The sequence below is a fragment of the Glossina fuscipes genome, unplaced genomic scaffold (genome assembly GCF_014805625.2).
Source record: "Glossina fuscipes isolate IAEA_lab_2018 unplaced genomic scaffold, Yale_Gfus_2 2, whole genome shotgun sequence".
NCBI classification, from domain to species: domain Eukaryota; kingdom Metazoa; phylum Arthropoda; class Insecta; order Diptera; family Glossinidae; genus Glossina; species Glossina fuscipes.
Window position 1 is genome coordinate 25152473 of NW_023998416.1, and position 25087 is coordinate 25177559.

Genomic DNA, 25087 nt, shown 5'->3' on the forward strand with positions numbered 1-25087 from the left:
TCATTGAACATTTACTGTAAGATTCTTTGCAAAAAAAAAAAAAAAAACAAAAAAACAAGGCAAAACAAATTACATTTATTTATAAATAACAAGAAGTGATTATACGAAAACAAAAAAAAAAACCATAAAACATTAATTTTTTTTTTGTTTAAAATTTTTTTAATAATCATCTACCATAGTAAAGAGTAAGTCCAAGAATTGAATCTTTATTATTATTATTCTTTCTTTTTTTTTTTTAAATCAGGAAATAAGGTATAGGTAAACTTTAAAATCTTTTTTCTTTTTTTTTTTGGTTCTAATACTCTACACTTGGTTCTAAACACACAATAAAGTTTCGTTTATGAGAAAAAAGGCCTTGACTGTTGTTTATCTGGAAACGTGCGGTTATTTTCCTAGATCATGTACAAATATTATGCCAGCGACGATTTGAACATAATTGGAGCGGGAATAGAAAATGTCAAGAACAGAAATGTGTTTTATATTGTATCGGCCAACAATGATAAATGAAAATATTATAAAAATTCATTTGACATCTTTATTTAAAACCCCTTTGACTTATGTACGCAAATCACAACAAAAACAAACAGTTTTCCTTCTCTTAATTGCTAGCATTCTTTATTTTTTTCCAAAAAAAAGATGTATTTCTCCTAAGTACCTTTGAAAGTGATTAGATGTCAAAGTAATCGGATCAGTACGAAAGATATGATATGATTTTCTAGTGAAAGATTCACACAGAAACAACACGCAAAACGCTCAAGTAATATGTTTTATTAAAAGTTTAGACCGACATAGGGTAGTCACAATGCTTCGCATTAGGGCAATCGAAAATAAATTGAGTCTCGTCACATTTTGATCACAATAGCATACGTATTGTTGTTCAGGCATGACATTCCAAATTCATTCATATGACGCAACTATCATCTAAGCTTTCTTGACCGAAAGTTGAAGTGCAACCAATGGTCTGCAGCGCGTGTAGTATAACTGAAGAAGTTCACCATTCTACAATGTCTCTTCGCAATTTTATACAAATAATTATTGCTTACTGATCGATATTGACTTATAATTTTTATAAATGTTGGTAAGGAGTTAAATGTTAAAAGCACTTAGGGTCAAATATAACTTTCGTAGTTGACTTTTGTCTTTAATAAATTTGGACAAGTAAAAACAGTATAGAGGGGCACGGTCCATAATTAAAAACTCTCCGACACGCTACAGTTACACATATATCGACGCGTGATATGGCCCGGCTCCGGACCTTTTTGAAAAGCTTTCATTCGTAGGCCACAATATGTCAGTGCCATTTAAAATAAAGAATAAAAGCAAACACAAAAAACCAGACAAGCGGATAGACGGACGGACAAAGTTAGAACGACTTAGAATTGATTCATAAAGCAGCCGAAAATCGTCTAAAGACAGGGTTGCTATCGACAAATGTCCTAATATTATACAAAGTCTATCTTCGAAGTCTTTTCGATTTAAATCAATGGCAGCAGTTGGTGGCGTCCGTTTTGCACTTTTTGCAATACAAGAGAAACCTTGATTACATGATTCTTATTCAATATCATTGTCATGGGAAAGATATGAACAAACAAAGGTGGTGGTGCTAATCAGTTAAACGAAAGAAAGATAGCTTAAGATGATAATACGTCTCACATTTCACTTTACTTTTCAGCAAAGATCACGTAAAATACAACTAAGGTTTTATGTATTGCTTCTTTTATGACATCAGGCACCTTCGAAACTTTAAATTAATACTTCGTGAGACTCGCATTAGACCTGTTAATTCAACTATAAAGAAAAATTTGCTAAAGAAACTCAAGACCTTCTCTGATGCCTACAAAAGTTAGTAAGGGACTAGCTTTGAACTTGAGCGTAAAGGAAAATCATATAAATCCCGATAGCTAAGATAGCATCAATAATACAAAATTCTTCCATTGGTAGATGGACTTACTTGTGCGAAAATCAATTTGCTACAAATTACTTTGGACCATGAATCAAAAACCGCGTTACCATAAAGTCGTATAAAAATAAAGTTTATTCTAAACCGACTTGACATGTAAATTTAAAAAATAATAGTAAAAAACAAATAAGAGAATTAAATTCGCGCGAGACCGAATCTTTTATACCCATCATCGTTTCCCCCGAAAAAAGACAAAAGAAATAAAAGAACAAAATTTTCATGCTTTAGAGTATGGAGCGGGCGCAGTCGATTTCTTCTATTTTCAAAATAAAATTTTTTGTCGTCGAGACATGTGGGCCTTGTGGCCGGGCCCTTTGACATGTTTAGGTCAGCTCCAAATTATTTTCCAAAATTTGTAGGCGATATCCCCATCTTCGAGCAGGCGGACGTGTTTAGGTGTATTCCAAATTTTAAACTGGCCAAGAATTTGTATGCTTTATGTGGTTTTTGAAGCTTGTTTCTGCGCATTATAAAATTATTGAGAAAATAAATAAATCTTGATACACTATAATATTGGGTAAACGTGGGCAACTTATTCCAGATTTGTGCGTAAATGCTATAGCATGGCTCATAGAATATGGTTTCAAATTATCGTACATTTATCTGCCATAGTTTAAACCAATTTTTCATTCTCTTTGAAAAACAGATGTGTTCTCAGTTTACCTGGTGATGTGTGTGTGTGTGTCTTTCGACCGATTTGACTCATTTTCAATATTAAACTGCATGCAAGAACTTCCACTGTTTCTGCCAAATTTGAAGTTGGTAGCTGCATTTTTGCGGCCCAGAGATTGTTTACAACAAATACTACACAGACGGACAGACGGACATGCCTAAATCGATTTAGCATTTGATGGTGATCAAAAATATGTACACTTTGTGGTCTCTCTTATGCTTCCTTCTGGGCGTTGCAACCGTGTTGACAAAATGAATATACCCCTCTTCCCCCCGGTGATGGGTATAAAAACAAATATTAAATAATTCAAATTGAATACTGCGAATCAGTTGTTTTAGTTACTTCTTTGGCAATGTCATTCCGTCGAAGCTTCAACCAGTTTACTGTTTAGCTTGCGTTTCGCATTGTATTTGAAAAGTTTCTCAAATTTTTAAATATTGCATTTTAATAGAAAATTTCATATTTATTTGAGGATTTCTTAGCTCCAGTTTAAATCATTTTGTATAGTGTTGTTTTAATTTTTTTTTTTTTTTTTTTTTTTGTCAAAATTGTTTAATATTCACATTTTTAAAAATATTAACATAAGAAGCTCAAACTATAACATAAATTCAAGCCCATAAGTTAATGAAATTTTAAACTCGTTTGTAATCGAGCATCTTGTTATTATTATTATTATTATTATTATTATTATTACCTTTTTTTTCTTTTACTCTTCGATATATGAAATAACATCAAATTCAGGTTAATCATAACTAAACGAAAAAAATAGTTAAACACTTTAGATTAAATAAATGTAAAAATATTTACAAAAGATAAACATTTTAAGATGATGAAACTGATGAGCTACCAATCAAAGTTGTCCACTCTCTTAATGGGTGACCTGTTTAGGTCGTTTTATTCGAAACTTAATGTGAAGAGCCGAGTTATTGCATTGTGGGACTCCCTCTTGCTCTCCCTCTCTCTCCATGGTTCTCTCCCTCTCCATATTTCTTTCTCTCTCCTTCTCTATCTCTCTCTCTCTCTCTCTCTCTCTTTCTCTTTCTCTCCCTCCTTCTCTCCCTCTCCATCTTTCTTTCTCCCCCCCTACTCTGTCTTTCTCTCTCTCTCCTTCTCTTTCTTTCTTTCTCTCTCTCTCTCTCTTTCTCTCTCTCCCCCTCTCTTTCTTTCTGTCCATTTATACTATACTCCATCTATCCAAATATATTACAATTTTCGTCGTAAGCACTGTCCGCAGAAATATGCATTTTAAGAGTCTCCATAAAATCTCCTTAATCTCAGCGAATACCGTAATCATTTTAAGAATATTTGCCTCCTTGCCTGCTTCCATATTCAACAATCTTTTTTTCTTCAATGGTGTTTACATTAATCTTTTACACTTTACCGCGAGAATGCACGGTTTTAAGTCCGAATTCATAGTTAACATCGAAAACTTGATTCTAAATTTTGAATTTCTTGACAAGCTTTGATTTTGTAACATGTTTTAACTCACTATCTTATCCTATTCAGCGTCATGTCTCTTTAATGATAATCTCAAAAATGGTAAACACTTTTGTAAGGTCTCTGACGAAGTTAGGAATGAATAAACTTTAACTTCCCAGCAGGTTTTTTTTTTTTTTTTTTTTTGTGACACCAATACTCTTTTCGGAGCACTTGTGGGAAACTGTGAAATTTCGATAAAAAAAAAATAAAAATTATCTTCTCTTCTTTTGTCCACGTATTCTAGAAAGTCGGAAGCATTTCTTTTCTGAAAAATTTGCATTGACTGACTTCCTTCCATTTTAAGAAAATATAAAAAATTTAATTTTATTTTAAAATATATCTTTTTTTTTAAGCCAACATTAACATTAATTATTATTGAATAATTGCATATGTTTGTTTGTATAGTGAAACTAAATCCCATAGGTATGAAAATTGTTTCGTTAGAAAGGTAGCACTAAAGTCCATAGGTAAAGAAAATTTAGATGAATTTTAGTATAATAGGATTTAAAAATTTAATTATTTTTTTTTTATGTAAATTTGATCAACGTGAAATTTCCGAATGACTCTAAACGTTGTCGTCTGTTAACTGGCTTATCGCTTGCGTCATTGCAACTTTTACACTTACGATGTCTAAGATAGAAAAATGAAATCTTGTACATGACCAGAACTAATACGAAACGGCTTTAGTCAAATCCTCCCTGAGCAATGTTTTATAGAACGTTTAAAACACCGCTTTTTCTGTATGGTTTCACTTCATGCTACTTAAACTAATTATACTTTATACGATTTGTGGTACAAGGGTATGTATATTCAGTTTGAGCGAATGTATGGAAAACCCCAAGGGACTTGGAATAGATCCAGCTTTTATTATACTGAATCGAATTAACCTTGTCCGTCCGGAGGTCCGTCTTCTTTTCTTCTTTGCAACGTGTAGCCATCTAGGCTAAAATATACATACATGACATGCACGCGGTCACTTTTTCAAGTACTTCCGATACAAGGCCTTATTTTGCCGTTATATGAACAACTTTATTAAACATAGCGGTGTAGGGTATTTAATGGTGCAACGTGACTCAGCATTGTGCTTTCATTTGGTTTTTATTTCGTTTCATTTCACTTTATTCGATTACAGTTAATTACAAAACCAGTAATTATAATTAATTAACTTTACCAATAATTATCACACTTATAAATGACTCTAATGTAACGAAATGAGACTTCAAGATGGAGTAAAAATCAATTAAGTCAATCTTTTGATCTTAACTATAATTCAAATCACATATTTGTATGATTTGGTGTAACTTTTTAGATAATAATACTTAGGTTAGGTTGGAAAGCTGGCAAGCTGAAAAGTATGTTCGTGCGTACGTTAAGAACTATTCATCAAAATTTCAGTTATTTAGTATGTGTAGAAGCGGGCAAAAGTCGTATTTCGGACTGACATTTACTACGTATGCACGCACGTCTACACAAACCAAAAATAATGGTGCGGGGGGGCTGTATAAGAGGACTCAGTACTTTCATTTAAGTCGTTGAAATTCTGGGAAGCTGAAACGAAGTAAAGTAAGCTTATCAGGTTAAGTGATTATGAACTTTCAAAACTGTTATTAACGACGAAAAATTCGCTCAAATTCGTCAAATGGCTGAGGACGAACCTCCACTCAAGGCTCAAAAGATAATAGCGGCTACGAACATACTGTTAAGAATGACAAGACAAGATCATTGCATGAGGAAGCTGAGAGCACCTTGGGAGCATCGTTTACTTACGCAAACACCGAGACACAAGCCGTGAGTTATAGTGCAAAAATTACATGAATTGAAGTTCGATTTTCGAAAGTTTTAAGCGATTTTTAAACGACTTTCGGATTTTTAAGACTTAATTTTAGCTCTACTCTCATAATTGTTGACGAGCTCATGAGCCCAATTTGCTAATATTGAAGCTTAACTTGGTGAAAACTTTCAAAATTGTAATCGTGGTTTTAAGAAAGTAGACGAATAAACGAGCGACCGGGAGATGAGTAGGCAGACGGACGGACAAAGATAATTATAGTCATAAAGTTGTGTTACGGTGTCTCTGATCCGTCTATAATTGATTGCAATTCATTAAAAAAATCGTTTACACTTATTAACCTAATGGGTGTTTGAAATTCGCTTTAAAGTGATGAATACGAATTTCGTACCTTGGTTTTTCCCCTTTTTTTTTTTTTTTAATTCTAATACATAAATACAGTATATAAACAATTTTCGTTTGAAGCATCTTACAATGTGTAACTTACGTCAAATTGTTTATCTTTTCTAAGTTAATAACATTAATAGCGCGCTTGTGTGTGTGTGTGTCTGATTAAATTATATTTTTTTTGTAATATAAATCTTTTAAGTCTTAATTATGCATAAGCCACTGAATATGCAATGAAAGGAAAACACGAACAAAAAGCAATATAAACACAAACAATATAAACACAAACGTATGCATACACATGTACGCACACGTTTACGGGATAGAGTTTATAAATCATGCGGTCGGTAATGCAGTTAAGCCGTGACAAATCACTTATTGAATGATATATGACGAACAATTTACGTACAAAAAGTATTAAATAATTTATTATTGTTGTTGTTGTTTTTTTTTTTTTTTTTTCTTCTTTTTTTAATCTTGTAATAGCTATGTGTATATAGGTAGGCATTATGTTTGCTTGTTTGCTGCATGCTTGACTCTTGACGTTCTTGGCAATGTCACAGTGTAGTATGTGACGTTGTGACCAAATGATCGGCTCTAATCGAGGAAGTCTTGCTGGGCAATATAAAGCAAATAAAATATTTAGCTTTTATTTTGCCTTTTTTTTTTTGTTGTTGTTTTCTAACCTATAGGAGGAGATTGTGGAACAGCAGGGTTTCCTATTAGATGCACTCTGATGAAAACCAAGCCTTTTATGATTCTTTTGTAAAAGTTTGCGTTTAGAATAAATATTTTTTAATGGACTGATTTAAAATGTTTAACTTTGACCTACATATTATGGAGCTTTGCTTTTTTCAAAGCAAGGTTTCTCTTTTTTCAATTTTTCCCTTTTTTTTTTTTTTTTTTTTTTTTTTTTTTTTGCTATGGCTTTAGCTAAATCATAAACATCCTCTCCGCGTTATTATTAATCCAAAGCATGAATGGATTAATTAAAATTTCATTTCATTTCACCTATTCTATCTGTCTGTCTCTATGCCAGAGCATGCAGCATATGTATGCGCAAAAAAAAAAAAAACAAAAGTCCGTGCGCTCTGCATTTACACAACGAATCTAATTAAAATTGTCTCCATAATTGAATTTTTACTCATTTTTTGTGGCAAAAAAGAAAAAAAACCAAAAAAAAAAAAACTAATCGTCGACTAATTAAGGAAATATTTACGCTAAACGCCACTATAATAAATCACATGGAAAAAAAAAAAACGAAAAATGTAATTTTAAATAATTTATCTTTTATGTTATTTATTTGCAATATACTTCCTCTCCCCTGTCCATTACACGAATCGCGCTTATTTTAGTACACAATTATCTAAAAACGTAGATGTGATTATCAATTAGTTTTGTCTATATATTTTTATATGAACTAAGGCGTTATTCGTGCGACAAGTTTTTTTTTTTTTTTTATTTGCAATTTTCCCTTTTTCGATTTACGTCAAATCTTACGTGCACAAATATTTCAATTTTATTTCGAGATCCCATGTCTCGTACTACTTAATTCAATTATGATGCTTAAGTGTTTTCATAATTGCGGTGCACATTCATTGATTAAAACATGTAGATATGCACGTACGTACGTGTCGTACATATCGAAGCAAGAAGTTAGAAAAACATATATATATATACATATATATATATATAGTTGGGTTGCTTCGTTGACACCCATCAGTTTCTATAGCTAATCATTAATAAATTTATGATATCTCCCAAAATGGGTACTCGGACATTTGCTTAGCTCTGGTTAACTAACAAAGCATTTCTTATAATCTTCCCAAGTCCTCCTCTTCACTTTCTTTCTTGCATTTTGTGGATGCGCAGCAATTATGCGCATTTGCAGTCGAGTAGGTAAGTATCGTGATTATCAAGTCAACGTTCGCGGGTTCAAATTTCAAATGCCGTAGGGTTTACTTTGCATGTAGCTATAATAGTTAGTGGTCAGTCGATAAAGGCAAACACCCATGTATCTTTATATTTCTCTTTCCTCACTTTTATTTAAGTTTTGGCAAAACAAAGAAAAGAAGAAAATCAGCTTAGGGAGACGTAACCACTGACTTTACTCGAGTAGTTTGATCAAAAACATTTTTACAGACCTCACTAGGCGAACAATCGCCCTTTCTCTTAAACAACAATGCTACTAATCTTTTTTAGAGCCATATTCAATAAAGCGATTATTTCTCTCAAGTTTAAGAAAACGTTCGAAGTGCAAAAAAGAAGCAGTGAAGTGCTTGGGTTTTTCTGAGTGGTAAAAAAAATAATTAAATTCAGACGATATTAGCTCCATTTAGAACGTCTGCAACCGACCCGAATTCGAATGCAATATGCCATTGTAAGCGGTGATTGCAAGATGGCGCTCAACCGCGTGCAGCAAAAATGTTCTGTACTCATGGGTAACGAAACCGTGTCTCTGATTGTCGGCATAACGTGGCCTGCACATACGTGTATGTATATAGGTAACTGCAGTGCAAGTGTTTTGCATGAATAATAATATAGGCGTCTTGCCTTCCAATCCAGTTCTTGGAAGGGATTATCCAGTTTTCTAAGTTGTCCCGTATATCGCACGATGCACTGTCGCAAATGCTCGTTCTTTAATCTGAGTGCACGAATATATACACTTTGAATATATACACTTGGTACTATGCACACATAATCACAAACTTAAAATATCCTTAGCAAAAGTGCTGCAGGTTATAATTGTGGTGACATCTTTTACGCTCGCCTTCAAAATGCTATGGTCTGCATTACTATGCCCAAAACATATTTTAATTTCCAAACAAAATATATAAGATTTTCAATAAGAAGGTGAGAAAAGAGAGACACTATTGAGATTCTCTTTAGTAAAGTTAATAGCGACATCAACATTAGCTATCTTGGGATGCCTACATACTACTTAACCAATTACCCATAAAAATAAAGTTTGATATTTTTTCTTATCACTGTCTTTACCAAATGGGTAAGCCTACGAGGGCCACCTGCCCGCCACCATTATCAGTGTATATATACATAACAGATCCCTCCGTTTATGATCCACTCACAGTTATTAAGTTCCCTTTTGCCTTAATTATGGCCCCAAAATTGCAAGAGAACACAAGTAAAGGCTATAGTGAGCTACTGACCACCCTACACCATCCTTCATATAAAGGCTTTTTCAAAATAACGCATGATGTGGGAAGTGGTTGAAAAAGTGGTCCATTCCGAAACACTTTCAATAGCATTCGTCCACCAAATGTTATTAAAATATTTCAAAAATAGCGACTTAACAATTAAACGCAAGTAAACAAGACGGACGGACGGACGGACGGACGGACATGCGGATAGACCGATCGATTTGACCGATCGATTCAGAATCATTTTCTATAATAAAAATTGAGTTCATCTCAAGCTCTACTGAGTGTTACGCGCATCCGCCGACAAACATAACATATCCTTGTATTGCAAGCGGTGCAGGGTATAAAAAGAATTTAAATTTAAAAATATTACTCTTTATTAACTTCGCTTTGTAAAACCTGCATAATATAACTAATAAAAATTACATTTTATATAATTTCAGATTAATATACAACGGAATCAATAAAATCATCAGTACGTTGTTATCGTTGATGAACTAGCGAAACGAAGATAAGAAACGTAATAGATAGATAGTGGGGAAGAAACATCTACAAGATATAAATTGTTAAACAAAGCCATTATATAAATAACAACACATGAATCCCAAAGAAAAGATTGGAAAGTTTTTATGATTTAATTAAATGATCGTAGAAAAAAAAAAGATCTGAACAAACATTTCAAATAACTGCACTAACAGTTCAAACAAAAATTTAATCTGAAGATCTCGTGTTTTTCATTAAAAAATTTTTTTTGCAATTGATCCTAGAATATGCATCGCCATAAATCATGGGATTAGAATCGTTTGATTATTTACGAAAATGACTTGGATTACATCGACAGTTATCAGCTAATAGAAGCTATTAGACGAATTTGAAGGAGGGCTCTCAGTAAAGAAAAGAATACCTGCCCACGTATGAGACAGTATTTAACGATAGGAGACGACTTGTGTTCACGTGGAAATCATAAAAAAATGCTTCTCGATAACACAGGCCTAAGGTGAAAGAATACGGGCTAATTCCGCATTGGAAAAACCCTATTTCCTAAAGAGATAACCAACACTTAAAGGGTCTTTATCAACCGATCAGATATAGAAAAATAACGATTTCAACTTTTAAAGAAAATCGAGCATTATGATGCTTACTAGTGATGCGAATCAAGACACTTCAGTCACAACGCCATGTTTAGCCAGCTGTCAGACAATATCGATATATCCTGCTGTCGCCGCCACCAATGCAGCTGCCATCACCGCCAAAGAACCAATCAAAAAGCCACAACGAAACTTACACGACTTGCTACTCGAAATTTTCGATGTATTACTTTCATGCCTATTGATAGCACCTTGCGTTATAGCGTATTGGCGTGGCACTTGGGAATTAGTTGGAGTTCTACTTTTTCCAAAGAATGCACCCCTTTCAGCTCTCTGCTCATTCCTGATCGGTGGTATTGGTCATTTATCATTTACACTCTTTCAAAGACTGCTCACAGATAACATACATCCCGACAAACATCGTTTAACATTTTATATCATTTCTCGCTGCTATACGTACGCATTTGGCATAGTCTGCGTGAATATGTGGCGAGGGACATGGGTGTTGTGCGATTGGTTAACAAGTGCAGATTCATTAATTATAATTTGTGTGGTAACATTTGTGGCCTTATTATTTTTATTTGCTACGCGAACAGTACGAAATTTAGGTGCTGCCCCTTATTCGATTATAATGGATCATAAAAGCGATTACTTTCAAGTGGAGACAATGTTTCGAATACCGGTAAGTATTGCCCAATAATGCAAGGAAAACATCTCATGGTGTGTCAATGGGAAACTTTCAAACCATATATACATATATAAAAATTACCTTAACATCTCTTTACTTCACTTAAGATAACGTCATTAAAGTCAATATACTTGTAGCCGCCAAGATATTGGAATACTTTCCTTTGTTCCAGTACAATTCTATTTATAGGCATCTTTATGAATCTTCTTAATCCTTTAGCCAATCTAACGCGCTTTGTTTTGCTTGTTAGGGTTTAAGGATCGCTATAGGTCAGCGCAACAATTATAAAAAAGATTAGCTTCAGCACAGAGGCTTCCCACTACTTTATCGGGTAAGCAGGTGACACAATTAAAAAATCGCCTATATATTGAAACCTAGGCGTTCTGTCGGTTTGACGTTCATATAAGGTGGCTTCACACAGATTATTTATAACAACCATAACTCTATGCTCCAAAAATGAGGAGATTTTACAAAATTTCAAATGCAGATGCAAATTCATGTGCATGCATAGTTGACTGTAATGGAAGCGGTTCCACTTTAAACAAAATAAATATAGCCCTCAGAGTACAGATAAAATACATTCTTTCTGGAAAAGCTTAGAATTGTAAGCATGTCCCGTTATTTATTTCAACTTATCCATTCTCTCTCTGTTGCCACAACCCCTTCAGCCTTACAAATTGAAAGAAAATAGGGACTCAGGGGCACAAGGGCTTATATATCGAATAGTCATCAGAAACTCTACAAAGTACACACTTTCTTAGCTCGTTTAACTCGTCATCTTATTCATTTATTCACATCCTCTTGCGTTCTCTGCTCAACTTTTACTTTTATCTATCAATATTAAGAAGAAGAAAATTATATGCTGCATGGCTCGACAATAGTCAAAATTGCTTTGTAGACAATATTTCTTTACTACCGCTTGATATGTCGAAGACAGATGTAAATATCGGGTATCGTACGCATTGTATTTCCATATGGCCAGGCAGTACGTTGCATTTTTATACGGTTTTCCGAGCTAAACTAACTGATTTTCAGGCCAAATATAGGTTGCATGCATTAGGTTTCGGTTCCTCTAGACAAGAGCCGTAAATAATACTAACAACATATGCTGGTGTGACAAAGTTATTCAAAATTGCTATCTTTAGTACGGCATAGTTGTCCCATGGAACTTCCAGTAGACCAAGTTAGCTGGCAAAAAAAAGCCATTTGCAGAAAGCGTTCACTTATCAGTTTTTTTTCCTGACAAGGGATAAACTAAAACGCTACCGTATCAGAGAAAGCAATAAAAAATATACTGATGTAAATTGAAGTGTTCGCATGGATAGTAAACTTAAACATGCACACTCTTTCAACCCATCCATCGATGCAGAAACGAAAAGTTCTGTAGCGTATTTCGAATTGAAGATGTTTGATGTGTTCCTCAACTCAATCAACTGACGGGTGCCGAGTTCCTTTGCAATTTGTTACCCATACCACAAGATGAGGCGTACACTCATTTTGTCAAAATCCAGAAGGAGGCTTCAGAGATCGTATGAAATATGTATATTCTTTATCGGCATCAATTTGTAAACCGATTTAAGCATGTCCGTCTATCTGAGTAATGTTTATGATAAACGCTCTCCCCATAGTAAAAACAGAGCATTCAGCTTCAAATTTGGCACAAAGTTTGGAAATTCTTGCCGATGTTGCAATTAAGTCTGATTTTTCAATGGACGCGAGTACAGTGCAACATATCCTGAGACCATCTCTGTTTTCAAAAATTAAAAACAATTTTTTTTTTTTGCTCAACACGACAGATTTGCATTTATATTGTATGGGTGAGTTTCTGCAGCTTCGGTGAAAAACTGAAAAAAATCAGCCACGCCTACTTAACATTGCTTAATATTAAAATGTCGTTCTTTTATTAAGAAGAAACTTCAGAGACTACACAAAGCAATCAATATTAAGCAGTGATGGGTATAAAAGATCCGATCGCGGCCGAGAATAATTTTCTCCATTATAATAATTGACTTAGGTTTCGTATTAGGAAAGAGAGCTATTGCTGCAAAGGAACTGAAACCAATCAAGGGAATCAAATTCTCTTGCAGACGATTATCTCGTCATTTTTGAATAAAAACTTTACAGCGGATGAATGTTTTGTTTATTTCAAGACAATCTTCTGTGCGGACAAAAGCCCGTACCTATCGGCACTTCCTGTAATAAGTGACGGCAACTGAAAATTCCACTTAAATGTTTAGCAGAATCATTTTTAAAAGTCCAACTATCTAAATATTTTATATCCGTTAACTATAATCACAAGTTTTACTTTTGATCTGTCTTTTTATTATTGCAGAGCCTTCGGCAGCCGGGCTTATATTTAATGGATGCATTATTTTCGATATTTGTTATTGGTACATTGGTTGTTGTCGCCTGGAGAGGACTATGGGGTGTAATGGATTTAACTTTATATCCGCACGATAGGGCAAAATCAGCTCGCGGCTCATTGGTAAAATGGCAATGAAATACTTTTCTAGGGATACCTTTATTTTTAGAAATGACCTTCAAATTACTTGCAGATGATGGGCTGCGTAACAGTTACTTTAACATACGTTTTACATCCAATTGTTCGTTGGATGTGTGATCATATCGATGGTGTTTGCAAACTAATTATATGCGACATTTATTATTTAGCGGAATTCTTTGGAGCTGTAAATACATGGCGTGGCATTTGGAATCTTTTAGATGTTTACATATACCCTGGTACGTAGTGAACACAATTCGCCCGTAAATTTCGTTAATTAATATTTATGTTTTTTTCTTTCCCATTTTCGTAGATAATCTTATCTTAAGCTATTGCGTAACGCATATTATACCATTCCTCGTACTGACCGCTTTAAAATGTTCAAATTCTATATTGGTCCGTGGTGTTTATATAGATGCGGACGGCGAAGGTAGCGATAGTATTAATATACCCATTAATTATATAAAATTGCATTTCCAACGTGAACGCAATAAACGTTCAAAGGCTATGTCGTTACATAAACCAAATCTATTGATTCATAAGAATGAAAAAGAAGCTCACTGTACCTTAAATGAAAAGAAACCTAAAAATGAGAACAAAATACATTCAGACTTGGATGCCAGCAGACAATTAGTGTGAGATTTGATTTTTAAGAAAAGACACCATAAGGAAAAAAAAAAAAAAAATACTTAAGCCGCCAGCAAATATTTACCAAATATAAAATTAAAATTAACCTAAAAATATTTTTTTTTTTTTGTAAAATCTGTACAAAATTGTAGTCATTAAGTTATAATAATTAATTAAAATATAATTAAAAACATTCCAAAAATCATTTCATGTGTTTGCACACTAAATCAATTTCATTGTTTTCGTTTTTAATAAAAAAAAATAATAATAATAATAATAATAAATAAGTAAAAATATTTTACTCTTGTTGTTGTTAATTTAATTTTTAATTAATTTAAATCAAATGCAATGAAAAATCTTTGTATTAATTTTTAGCAAATGCATTCTTTATTAATAACAAATAAAACTTTTAAAACATATTCACGGTTGTTGTTGCTTTCAGTTTGCCAAAAACATTTCGACGCTGATGTTTACAAAATTAAAAACAAAAAAAAAAAAACAAACAAAATGATACGTAATTAAAAGTGAAAGTATTTACAAAACAACTTGAAATGTGATAGTCGGGTAAGGGCGATCATTAGATACCTTACATCACCTCTTCTAGTACAATTCGTTATCTACTTTCGTCATAAATCATGGTACGCCATGTGTCGCCGCTTAAAGGTTTGCTTTTCATAAGAATCTTAATATGAGAGGAGATCCGAAAAATATACCCATATGATCCAAACTTTGTACTCCGAATTTTGCATGTCACCTCACTATTTTGGAGTTATTTTCATCACTATAAAGCAAAGATTAAATCACTGCTATATGGTAAGAGGATTCATGTAGATGAAAGTTCAAAATATTGTCTCATTCCTCTCAAATTTTTCAATATCATTTGGTATGAAAAGTTCATTTACCATGTCACCTTACTATTTTGGATTTAATATCAAGATTGCGTAAAAAGGTCCCATTTTACTCAAAAAGTGGACTTTGCGTTTGGCATCATTATTTTGTATTTGATTTCCTCACTACATGGCAAAGATTAAATCGCTGCTATATGCTAAGAGGATTTATGTAGGTGAGTGTTCAAAAAATAGTCTCACTTTATCCAAATTTCTCAAAATCACTTGGTATCATCACTGAGCAAAGTTAATTTCGCATGTCATCTCACTCCTTTGGATTTTATTTCAAGATTTCGTAAGATTTACAAAGACGAGTGTTCAAAAAATGGTCTCATTTTACCCAAAATTTTCCAAAATCGCCCAAATTCACCATTTTGAGTCAAATTTCATCCTTAAGTTATTTCTGGCATATAGAAGATTGATATTTTATGAAAAGAGTGTATGTAAGAGAGGGGCCTAGAAACGGTCCTTTTTCAGCCCAATTTTTCACATTCATTTAGTATATCAGAAGACTATTTTTCAACTATTTTCAACAAGCATTAAAATTAGGAAATCCGTTTCCATATAATGACTTTTACCCATGATCGTAAAGGGGAACAAATTTTATGAAAAACCCTTAACCTGTCGGTTGGACAGAACAATTTATCTTAGCAGCTAGTTAGACGGACGGAGGTAATTCGTTTCTGAAAAGGGCCCCGAACTCAAAAGACTCTAGCCCAAGCCATGCTCAATGTTACAAACGTCCTCGCAACTTATTCTGCCATCATCATAAATGGTGTTACGTATAAGAAACGTGGAAGAAGCGTACGGAGGAGCCGCCATAACTACCTTAGTAAAATCAAAAGCTTTATCTCATCCGCGGGCGTCTTGACTGATTGCAAATAATTTTACGTCAAGTCTTTAGAGGCGGATGAGGAGAGAAACATGCTATTAAATATTTGTACAGCATTATCAGTCGTTATTCGCTATAGATTATAAGAAATTAGTCACACTTCTTTAGAAATTATATTATGATATATATTATAAAGGGAACGAATTAAAGAAATGCTCACAAATTTGATCTTTGGTATGAAGTTTCACAATTCTACATGAATGCTTGCGACTGCAAAATTTCGAACAAGAGACGATGGTTAGACAATGTCATATATCGACCCAAAGTCTTGTATTCTTAGGGAGTCTAAAGACCAAGAATATATTGTGCGCTTAGGGCACATTTACCAGACATTAAGCTTCACCGGTTTTCTCAAATTTTTCAGTGATAAGAATTTAAAGAATAAATGACGGGCGGAGACAAAGTCTCCGAGAAAAGTATATTCTGTTCACAGTCTCTCGTGCTTATAAAACTTTGCATATATATAGGTAAGTTTTGGCACCGCGAGAGTAGACGACAAACGAATCTCAAGATCGGAAGGGTACCTATTCCCCAGATACCGTGATTCGTCGAACCCTTTACATATATACTTTTATGTTTGGATTGCAAGACTCCAAAAAGAAAAAAAATAAAAGTATGAAGAGATATATATATAAATCGGTGAAAAATTTTTTATATATGCTTTGTATGGTTCGAAAGATCAAAAGATATATGCAGTTAGTACAACCCTCCTCTCTTGTTCGAAATCGTAGTCGAACTGAAATTCATTTTGGGCTGAATTTTCACAAGATTCTGAGAAATAATTGTGCAAAATTTTTCGATCGATATATATTATAGATTATAAATTATCGATAAAAGTATTTTATAAAACTTTTTGTTGTCTTTATCATGATTGGTATGAGGATGAGATAGTTAATCAAGAAAACAAAAGTTTTAAAATCAAATAGAATTTTAGTCAAACTTTGATTTCTAAAAAAAGTAAAATGGAAACGAAAATTTCGGTTGGCCCCGTTGTCGAAATGTTAGGCGATGAGATGGCCCGAGTCATTTGGGCTTCGATTAAAGAGAAATTGATTTTACCCTATTTGGATATAAACTTGTATACATACGATTTGACAATTGAGAATCGTGACAAAACCGACGACAAAATTACGATTGAGGCGGCTGAAGCTATTAAAAAATATCGTGTAGGTATTAAGTGCTCCACTATTACGCCAGACGAAAAACGTGCTCAGGAATTAAAATTGAAGAAAACATTAACGTCTCCTAACGCTACCATACGTAAGATATTAGGCGGGACTCTATTTCGCGAACCAATTATTTGTACAAATATTCCCCGTTCGATTTCCAACTGGGAGAAACCCATTATAATTGGCCGGCACACGAATGCTGATGAGTATGACGCCACAGAATTTTTGGTACCTGATAAAGGAACACTAACTTTGTCATTTGTTTCAACAGATGAAACAGAAAGAATTGAACGCGTTATTCACGAGTTCGAGGGACCTGGCATAGCTTTAGGTATATATAATACGGATGAGTCAATAACGAGTTTCGCTCATTCCTCTTTTAAGATGGCTTTATTACGTAATATGCCTTTATATCTGAGCACTAGAGGCGATTTGCTTAAAAATTATGACGGCCGCTTCAGGGATATATTTGATGAAATGTATATAAAGCATTACAAGAAGGACTATGAAGCGGCGAAAATTTCGTATGAACATCGTACTCTTAGTGAGATGATAACTTATGCGATGAAATCAGTTGGCGGTTTTGTATGGGCTTGTAAGAATTACGAAGGAGATGTAAATTCATATGTAATAACTCAGGCTTTCGGTTCATTGGGTCTATCGACCTCAGTGCTATTATGTCACGATGGTAAGACAATACAAACTGAAGCAAATCATGGAACTGTGGGGCGCCATTATCGCCTTTATCAGCAGGGAAAAGAAACATCCACAAATCCGATATCTACGATTTTTGCTTGGACACGTGGCCTATTGCAACGTGCCAAATTGGATAATAACGTTCAACTAAAAAAATTTGCCGATACTTTGGAAAAGATCTGCGTTAACACGATCGAATCTGGATACATGACTAAAGATTTGGCCATTTGCCAAATGGGCATAGATGATGTACTACGTAAAGATTACATGGAAACATTTGAGTTTTTAGACAAATTAGCGGAAAATTTAAAAAATGTCTGGTCATGTATGCTCAATAAAAATTACCGCATTGACATTTAAAAAAATCGTAGTGTTATGAGAGATAACCGTTCATCGCACAAGATATGAAGTCTATCGTCACCAAGAAGAAATCAATTATTTTTTTTTTCCAATTTTTCTGTAAAATATTTTCAAAAATACAAAATTTTCAAAATTATTAATCGATTTCAAACTTTCATTACCGGCCATATGCGGACGTGTATTTGACAGATATCATGATTTTATCTTAGATCGTGTGAGATATATATCCGCATACTGTGAACGGGTTAACAAGACAGACTAACATCTGTCAAGAGTTTTATTCGTCTTCGATTGAAGACTGTGCTCGTAGCCCTACTGGTTAATATTCTGCAATTATCATTGTCATTTCCTGGTAAAGAATCGAATTTTAGAATCTATCAACAGCGCCGAACGTTTCGAACGACTCCTTGGAAGTTAGAGGAATCACACGATTTTCATATACATCTTCTTTCTTAGCCATAATTTGTCCATAGTCTTCCTCTGCATTTTCCTTAAGTATTTTTAAAGTTTTTCAAGTACTGAAGACAAGATTCGCAAACTGGGTAACATCTGTCCGTCTGCCTACCCAAATCTCTTCGAATCTATCTTAGGCTCAAAACTTGGAATATCTGCTTCCAATTAGGCAAAAGGATTGGAAGTTACTGCGGGCGTGTCGGCAGGGAAAATGGACTTCATTAGTCGAAAAAAAAACTCATTGCCATCTCTCTCATCTTTGTTCTCAAAGACGAAAAAAAGTTGATTATATTCGACTGCGATCGAATTCTTTATACACCACCGTCTTTGTCCTGCAAAGAAATCATATTTCGTGTTCTATAATATTTGGGTGGACATGGTTGATTTGCATTTGCTAACGCACGTAGAAACTTTTTATCGAGTGTTTATTGTAATTTATGAGCAGTGAACACAAACCCAAGAAAACAGAGGTTTGCTGAATTAATGTTGCAGACTGATCCTTTAGCTGATCTGGGTCATTTCCAAAATTACTGTGCGCAAGAGCTTTGAATGTCTCTGTCAAATCTGAAAACGATAACTTAACTCCTGCAGCTAAGAGAATGATTACCACAGGCGGTGTAGAGACGGGCGTTCTTAAATTGTTTCAGAATTTAATGCTGATATACTTCATAGGATTTCTGAAGCGTCCTTCTGGGCGTTCCAAACGTTGTGACAGAATAAATACACCCCCCATCCTTCGGTGAAGGGTACAAAAACCGTTTTTATACCGCAAGCCGTAAACGTCTGTGAAAACTGACTATCAAGTCAGGCTCAAATCTCAAGTGCTGTAGAGTTTACTTTGCTCGAAGCTATAGTGAGTGGCGGTAAAGGCTTAAAATTTACCCTTTGCGCTTACATCTGCTAGCTTGTCGCTAGGGATGCTGCCGGGTTACCCGTATAGGAGACATCTCCTGAGTGCTTAGCCATATTAAGAGCTCATAACACTATAGCGAGGCAGGTGAGGTGAGTGGCCCACTATTAAATACCACTCATCACCCTACAGTGATTCATATAACTAGTTTCTAAAATAGAGGATTCAACCGCTTCCCATAAAAGACTTTATTTTCAAAAGTTTTTTCAATAGCGTTCGTCCTTGAACCAAATGTACCAAACTTTATTAAAAAATGTCAAAAATTGATGTGCGAAGGCTTAGCACAAAAAAAACAAGGCGGACAGACCGACAGACATGATCAAATAATTCCAAAAGTGATTGTGCATCATGTAATGAAAAGTAAGTCTATCTCAAGGTGAATGTTGAACATAAGAAAACAAGTTGGACAGACGGATAGACACACTTAAACCAAATCTGAAAATGATTCTGAATCGATTGGTATAATGAAAGCCGCGTCTATCTCAAGTCTTTCTAGAATTTATATACATCCGCAAAAACTTAGTATACCCTTGCGCCACAAGCTAAATAAAATTTTGTCGCCAAAAATTTTAATTTTCTAAATGCGTATTTCGCTCAAATCAGGCAAGAAAGACTAGTGACTATCGATGTGAGTGTACGCCTAAAAGACATCTGCAAGCCTTGAGCCCTCTTTATAGGTGAAGCTTTAATCGTTATCGATCGGCATTCGACGAATGCAAAGCTTAAATGAAACCTTAATGTTAACCTATAAAATGTTTCCGGACATTTACAACTGATGCACGAAAAGTATCGCTTGGAAACCGATTATCAGTATTCTAAGCAAGCTTCAATTTTCACATGTTCACCTGTCACACACCGTCCTATTGAATGATTAGAAAATAATTTGTTTTTTGCAAATTGTCCTAAGGTTTTATTAAAATTCGGATAGATGATGATTTTTGGTTGTCAGAAAGGATGAGCAATCAAGGCCTTCACTTTAAATATATTCTTTTTGAGCCGAGACTTGCGGTTAACAAGGACGTACATTGATCTTTTTATCGATATGTGAATGCAACGAGATGACGCAGCGTAATCAAAGAGTTGTTGATACCGTCAAGCTGTTGAAAACGAATTTCTGCAATAGACGCCATCAAAATGTATAGTAATCTTTAAACGAAATTTGAAGGTAATAATTTGAGAACCTTCCCAGGCGCCACATAACATTGAAGTAAACATAAAATTTTTGCTTTTTGTTTTTCTTATTTTATCAAAATAATAAAATTTTATACTTTCTAGCGGATTTAAACAGATGGTCGCTAAACCAATGCTAGACGCATTTATGCGCCACGAATCTGCACTGAAGGGAATTTTCTTATTAAACATACATTATACGCGCATATATATGCACATGGGTACATTTAAGTTAAGACACAATCAATTGAGGCTGAAATAGATGAATAAATAAATAAAAAAATAAATGCAATTAATTCTATTGTATTTTTCGAATCTTTTTTTTTTTGTTTTCTTGTTTTGTTTCTTTTTTTTTTTTTGCATCAAAAATTGGCAGAAGCGTATATTCACTTTGTAGTGGACGTTTTCAAAATTTTCATTTCAGTTCTTATTGAAAAAGCTAAAAGAAATTAACTGTTTGTATAATATTTTGAATTTTTAAAAAATAAATTAAAAAAATTGTATTCCGTATAAAGACTTTCTTGAACGAAAAAAAGGGGAAAAATTAAAAAAAAAAAATTCTGGAAAATTAATGTTAAAAAAATTACTTTAATTGAGCAAAAACGAAATATATATCCGTATTTTTAAAAAAGTTTACAAATTTACATAATCACATTGGTTAAAAAAAATAAAAAAAATAAAAAATAATTGAAAAATAATACTAACAGTAATAATTATAAATATATAAATATCCAATTGTTATTATATTAGCGAAGAGCGACTCAAAAATCAACTAATGGGTATTCCAGATATACGGATGTTAATTACCGTTGATTTTGAAGTTTTTGGTCATGTACAAGGTAAACAAAAAGAAAAAAGCAAAAAGAGTATAGGAAGCCATAGCTCACCTTGCTCTACCCTACAGTTATTCAAATAAAGACTTTTCAAATTAAGGTATTATGCGCGAAGTGGCCGACAGATTATTCCCTTCTGAATCGTTTCCAGTACCTTTCATCCTTGGGCTTGGGTAGACCAAATTTCGTCAAAATATCTGAACACTTCCGATATGTTGGTTAAACTAGAGAAAACAGGATAGAAAGACGGACAAACAAGCTTAGTTAAATCCGTAAAATAAAAAATGGATCTATCTTAAATCCTTCTAGGTGTTACACACCTAGCGCACAAACTTAGCATACCTTTGGAACACAAGGGGTATGAAAATACACATATATATGAATGCTTACTAAGCCTCAAACAAACAATTGTTTGTACTGTAAAAGTTGAGCACTTACTACACATTGTTTTTGGTAAAAATTGTATGAATGCTATTCCTCTCTCTCTTTTTCGGCTTAAACGTTAATTTTAATGAAAGTTCTTAAGTAATTTTTAATTAAATTTAAATATAGTTTTTCTAAATTTATAATAGCAACAACAAAACTTATTGTACTATCCAAATAGCACAACAGCCACTTGGGGATTTTGTTTTGTTTTTTTTTTTTTGAGGTTTAATTTTATTTCTTTTGCTTTAATAGATAAGAAAACTATAAAATGCCTAGAGACGAATCTTGAGTACTCAACACAATATTAAAGAGTTTTATATTCCATTGTAAGGCGGACTAACGCTTGTATATTATTTAATTTCCAATTTCAGATATTTTTCGATGTTATAAACTACGTTTGTCTCAGAGCAAAGTATAGTATTTTAAAAAGTAATTTTTCGATCACTAAATAAAATTCATTCTTAAAGACTTTCTAGCGAGTAATAAAATATGAGCTGGAAAAAAACTGTAGCTACGTTCATCTAAAAACAATAATTAAATGCTTCTTCAAGAGTCTTTTAGCAATTACCGTATGTCGCCTGTACCTGGCTGTTTGTTTGAAACACCAATGAAAAACTTGTCCCATACCATAGGGAACACATTTTGCTTTAAAATGCAGCACATGTAATAATTATTGATTTTTTTTATTAAACGGCAAAGTAAACGACGTGCAAGTAATGTAAATGTATAAACTTAAGAAATTACCTTTGTTTTGGATCCAATTCTTTTATGTCCAATGAATGAATAAATACATTGCGCGCAGGTGATTTTTAGTTGCAAAATAAACCAAAGTCTCTAAAGAAAGTCTGTTTTAGTATAAGGAACAAATATACGATGTATGCATTTACGACATGGCAGCACTTTTTACGTAACAATCTTATAAAGTAAACAGAATAGAATAATTGTGAGTGATGAAACTTGAGCATGATCAGAGATTTTAATAATAAAATCTTACAAAACCCAAAATCTTCGAGTAAACCTCGAGTTTAGAGTGAAAAATGTTGAAATTTTCGCTTCTTTTCGAATTTTCTAAGCAAGCAACGGGAACATCTTCAATTAATCCGTGAAATTCATTCAAAAAATTTATTAAACTTGTTTGAAAATACTTGAGATAGTATTTACTTTACACGAATCATCTGTTGTTCATTCACTTCGACTTGCAGAAGAAGAACAAGATACATACAAATTTTCATTTCCTGCTGAGAATCTAGGATATTTTAGAGAGCATGATTAACGAATTCAAATTTTCAACTTTCTAATGAATTTTCTTGCACTTTCACAATTCCATCCAGCAATAGACAGACTAAGAGCACGACTGGTGTATACAATTTATTGGATCTTTGACGTGTTACAAAAGCGATGATTTATTTAGTTCACTTTCATCATTCGTTACTAATTGTAAAAATAGAATAAGAAATTGTATGCATCACTCTCGGATATTCTAGAAAATCAATATTTGAAAATGTGGTAAGCAAAAAGAATTGGCACAAACATGGGCTTTCATTTCTACGAAGATTTCATTAAATTCTATTGAACTTTTATGTAAATTTTTAGTAAAAATTTCTTATAGAATTTTATTACATCCTATGCCTTCATAACTACAATAAGATATCGCTTCATACATTTCCCAAGAAACCGAATAACCTTAATACTGAAAACGGTTTGAAATTCGTCTCACTTTTTTAGAAATCTACGAATTTTCAAATTTTTTTTTTTGGCGTAAATGAAAACAAAAGACTGTGACGTGGCGGACGGTTAACATGCAAAAATGTTTAAAAATGAGAAAAGAAACGTTGCGGGCGTGCTACAAGCATAAAATAATAAAAGTAGTAAGACATTCATTTAAATGAGAGTTAATAAAGACATAAAAAAATAATAAAGTATATACTTATATATATATATATATATATAGCAAAACTAACTAATAAGAAGATAAAAAACTTGTATTCACATTGAACGCTTCGTTATTACAAAGGAGCGTTGTGGAATTGCTGAAGAAGAAGAGAAAGAAATCTATGAATTACTTTGCAAATATTAATCCAAATTAATTAATGACCGCGAAAGAATGTTATGGGGTGAATCTTTGATATTTTTGAATGTTTGATATCTACCATACGTAATTTCATGAAGAGTCTCTTAACATAAGCTGCTCCTGTCTTAGGTCGTTAAAACTACTTTATCCTGGTCAGGCTTAACCTAGATCCTTTCAAGCTATCAGGATATTAACTTGCCCCATTAGCAGTGAACATGCTTTTTCTTAACGTTTGAGCAGAAAGTTACAAAACTTCATATATCTGCACATAATGCATGTGGCTTTAACTAAGTAAAAGCATTTCTTTTTGTCTAGGTTGTTACTTTACTAAGTATACGAGAGATATGTGTAAAAAGGCTGGCATCACAGGATGGGTAAAAAATTCCAAACAAGGCACGATTGTTGGCAAAATGCAAGGACCAAAAGAAGAGGTTGACAAAATGTAAGTATAATATGCAATAGAACCACCATCTCGTTTATTTAATTATTAATAATAACAATTTTCCTCTATCTGAAAATAGGATTGAGTGGATTTCAACAAAGGGTTCTCCGGGATGTCAAATTGAAAAATGCGATTTACAAAACGTGGGAACTTTAAATCGTTTAGATTACAAAGATTTCGCAATAAGATTTTAGTTAATTTGAGATTTCTGGAAATTTAGTTTAATCTTTAAGCATTTTGTTATAAATTCTTTTTGACTTTTTCTTTTCAAATTGTCAAGAATTTTTCTTTTTTGCCTGATTATAATGAGATTTTTTTGTACTTTATAGAAATAAATTAAAAATAATATGAAAAAAATAATCGACATAAATTTCCATAAAGCCAAAGAAATCGTTAACCATTAATCCCTAAATTTTATATAATTAGAAG

General features: G+C 33.3%; 3 protein-coding genes across 4 annotated transcripts in view; all 3 read left to right on the forward strand.

Annotated features, from left to right (window-relative positions):
• Nucleotides 1–14395, forward strand: part of LOC119633721 — a 14846-nt gene extending 451 nt beyond the window's left edge. The window contains exons 1-5 of one of the 2 annotated variants that reach the window (XM_038027416.1): nucleotides 146–185; nucleotides 9890–11216; nucleotides 13555–13707; nucleotides 13778–13961; nucleotides 14036–14395. In XM_038027416.1, coding sequence (XP_037883344.1) covers nucleotides 10578–11216; nucleotides 13555–13707; nucleotides 13778–13961; nucleotides 14036–14361 — 1302 coding nt within the window. In that variant the 5' untranslated portion in view covers nucleotides 146–185; nucleotides 9890–10577 and the 3' untranslated portion in view covers nucleotides 14362–14395. Of the gene's footprint in view, nucleotides 1–145; nucleotides 186–9889; nucleotides 11217–13554; nucleotides 13708–13777; nucleotides 13962–14035 lie in introns of those variants that run through there. The other variant, XM_038027417.1, reaches the window with a different exon arrangement.
• Nucleotides 14396–17078: 2683 nt separating this feature from the next.
• On the forward strand, nucleotides 17079–18353 carry LOC119633076 (isocitrate dehydrogenase [NADP] cytoplasmic-like). The gene has a single exon (XM_038026293.1). The coding sequence runs from the start codon at nucleotides 17091–17093 to the stop codon at nucleotides 18351–18353; it is 1263 nt and encodes a 420-aa protein (XP_037882221.1). The 5' UTR covers nucleotides 17079–17090.
• Nucleotides 18354–21559: 3206 nt separating this feature from the next.
• LOC119633397 (acylphosphatase-2) lies at nucleotides 21560–24951 on the forward strand. The gene is made up of 3 exons (XM_038026939.1): nucleotides 21560–21725; nucleotides 24532–24658; nucleotides 24738–24951. The coding sequence occupies exons 1-3, from the start codon at nucleotides 21662–21664 to the stop codon at nucleotides 24850–24852; spliced, it is 306 nt and encodes a 101-aa protein (XP_037882867.1). The 5' UTR covers nucleotides 21560–21661; the 3' UTR covers nucleotides 24853–24951.
• Nucleotides 24952–25087: the final 136 nt, after the last annotated feature.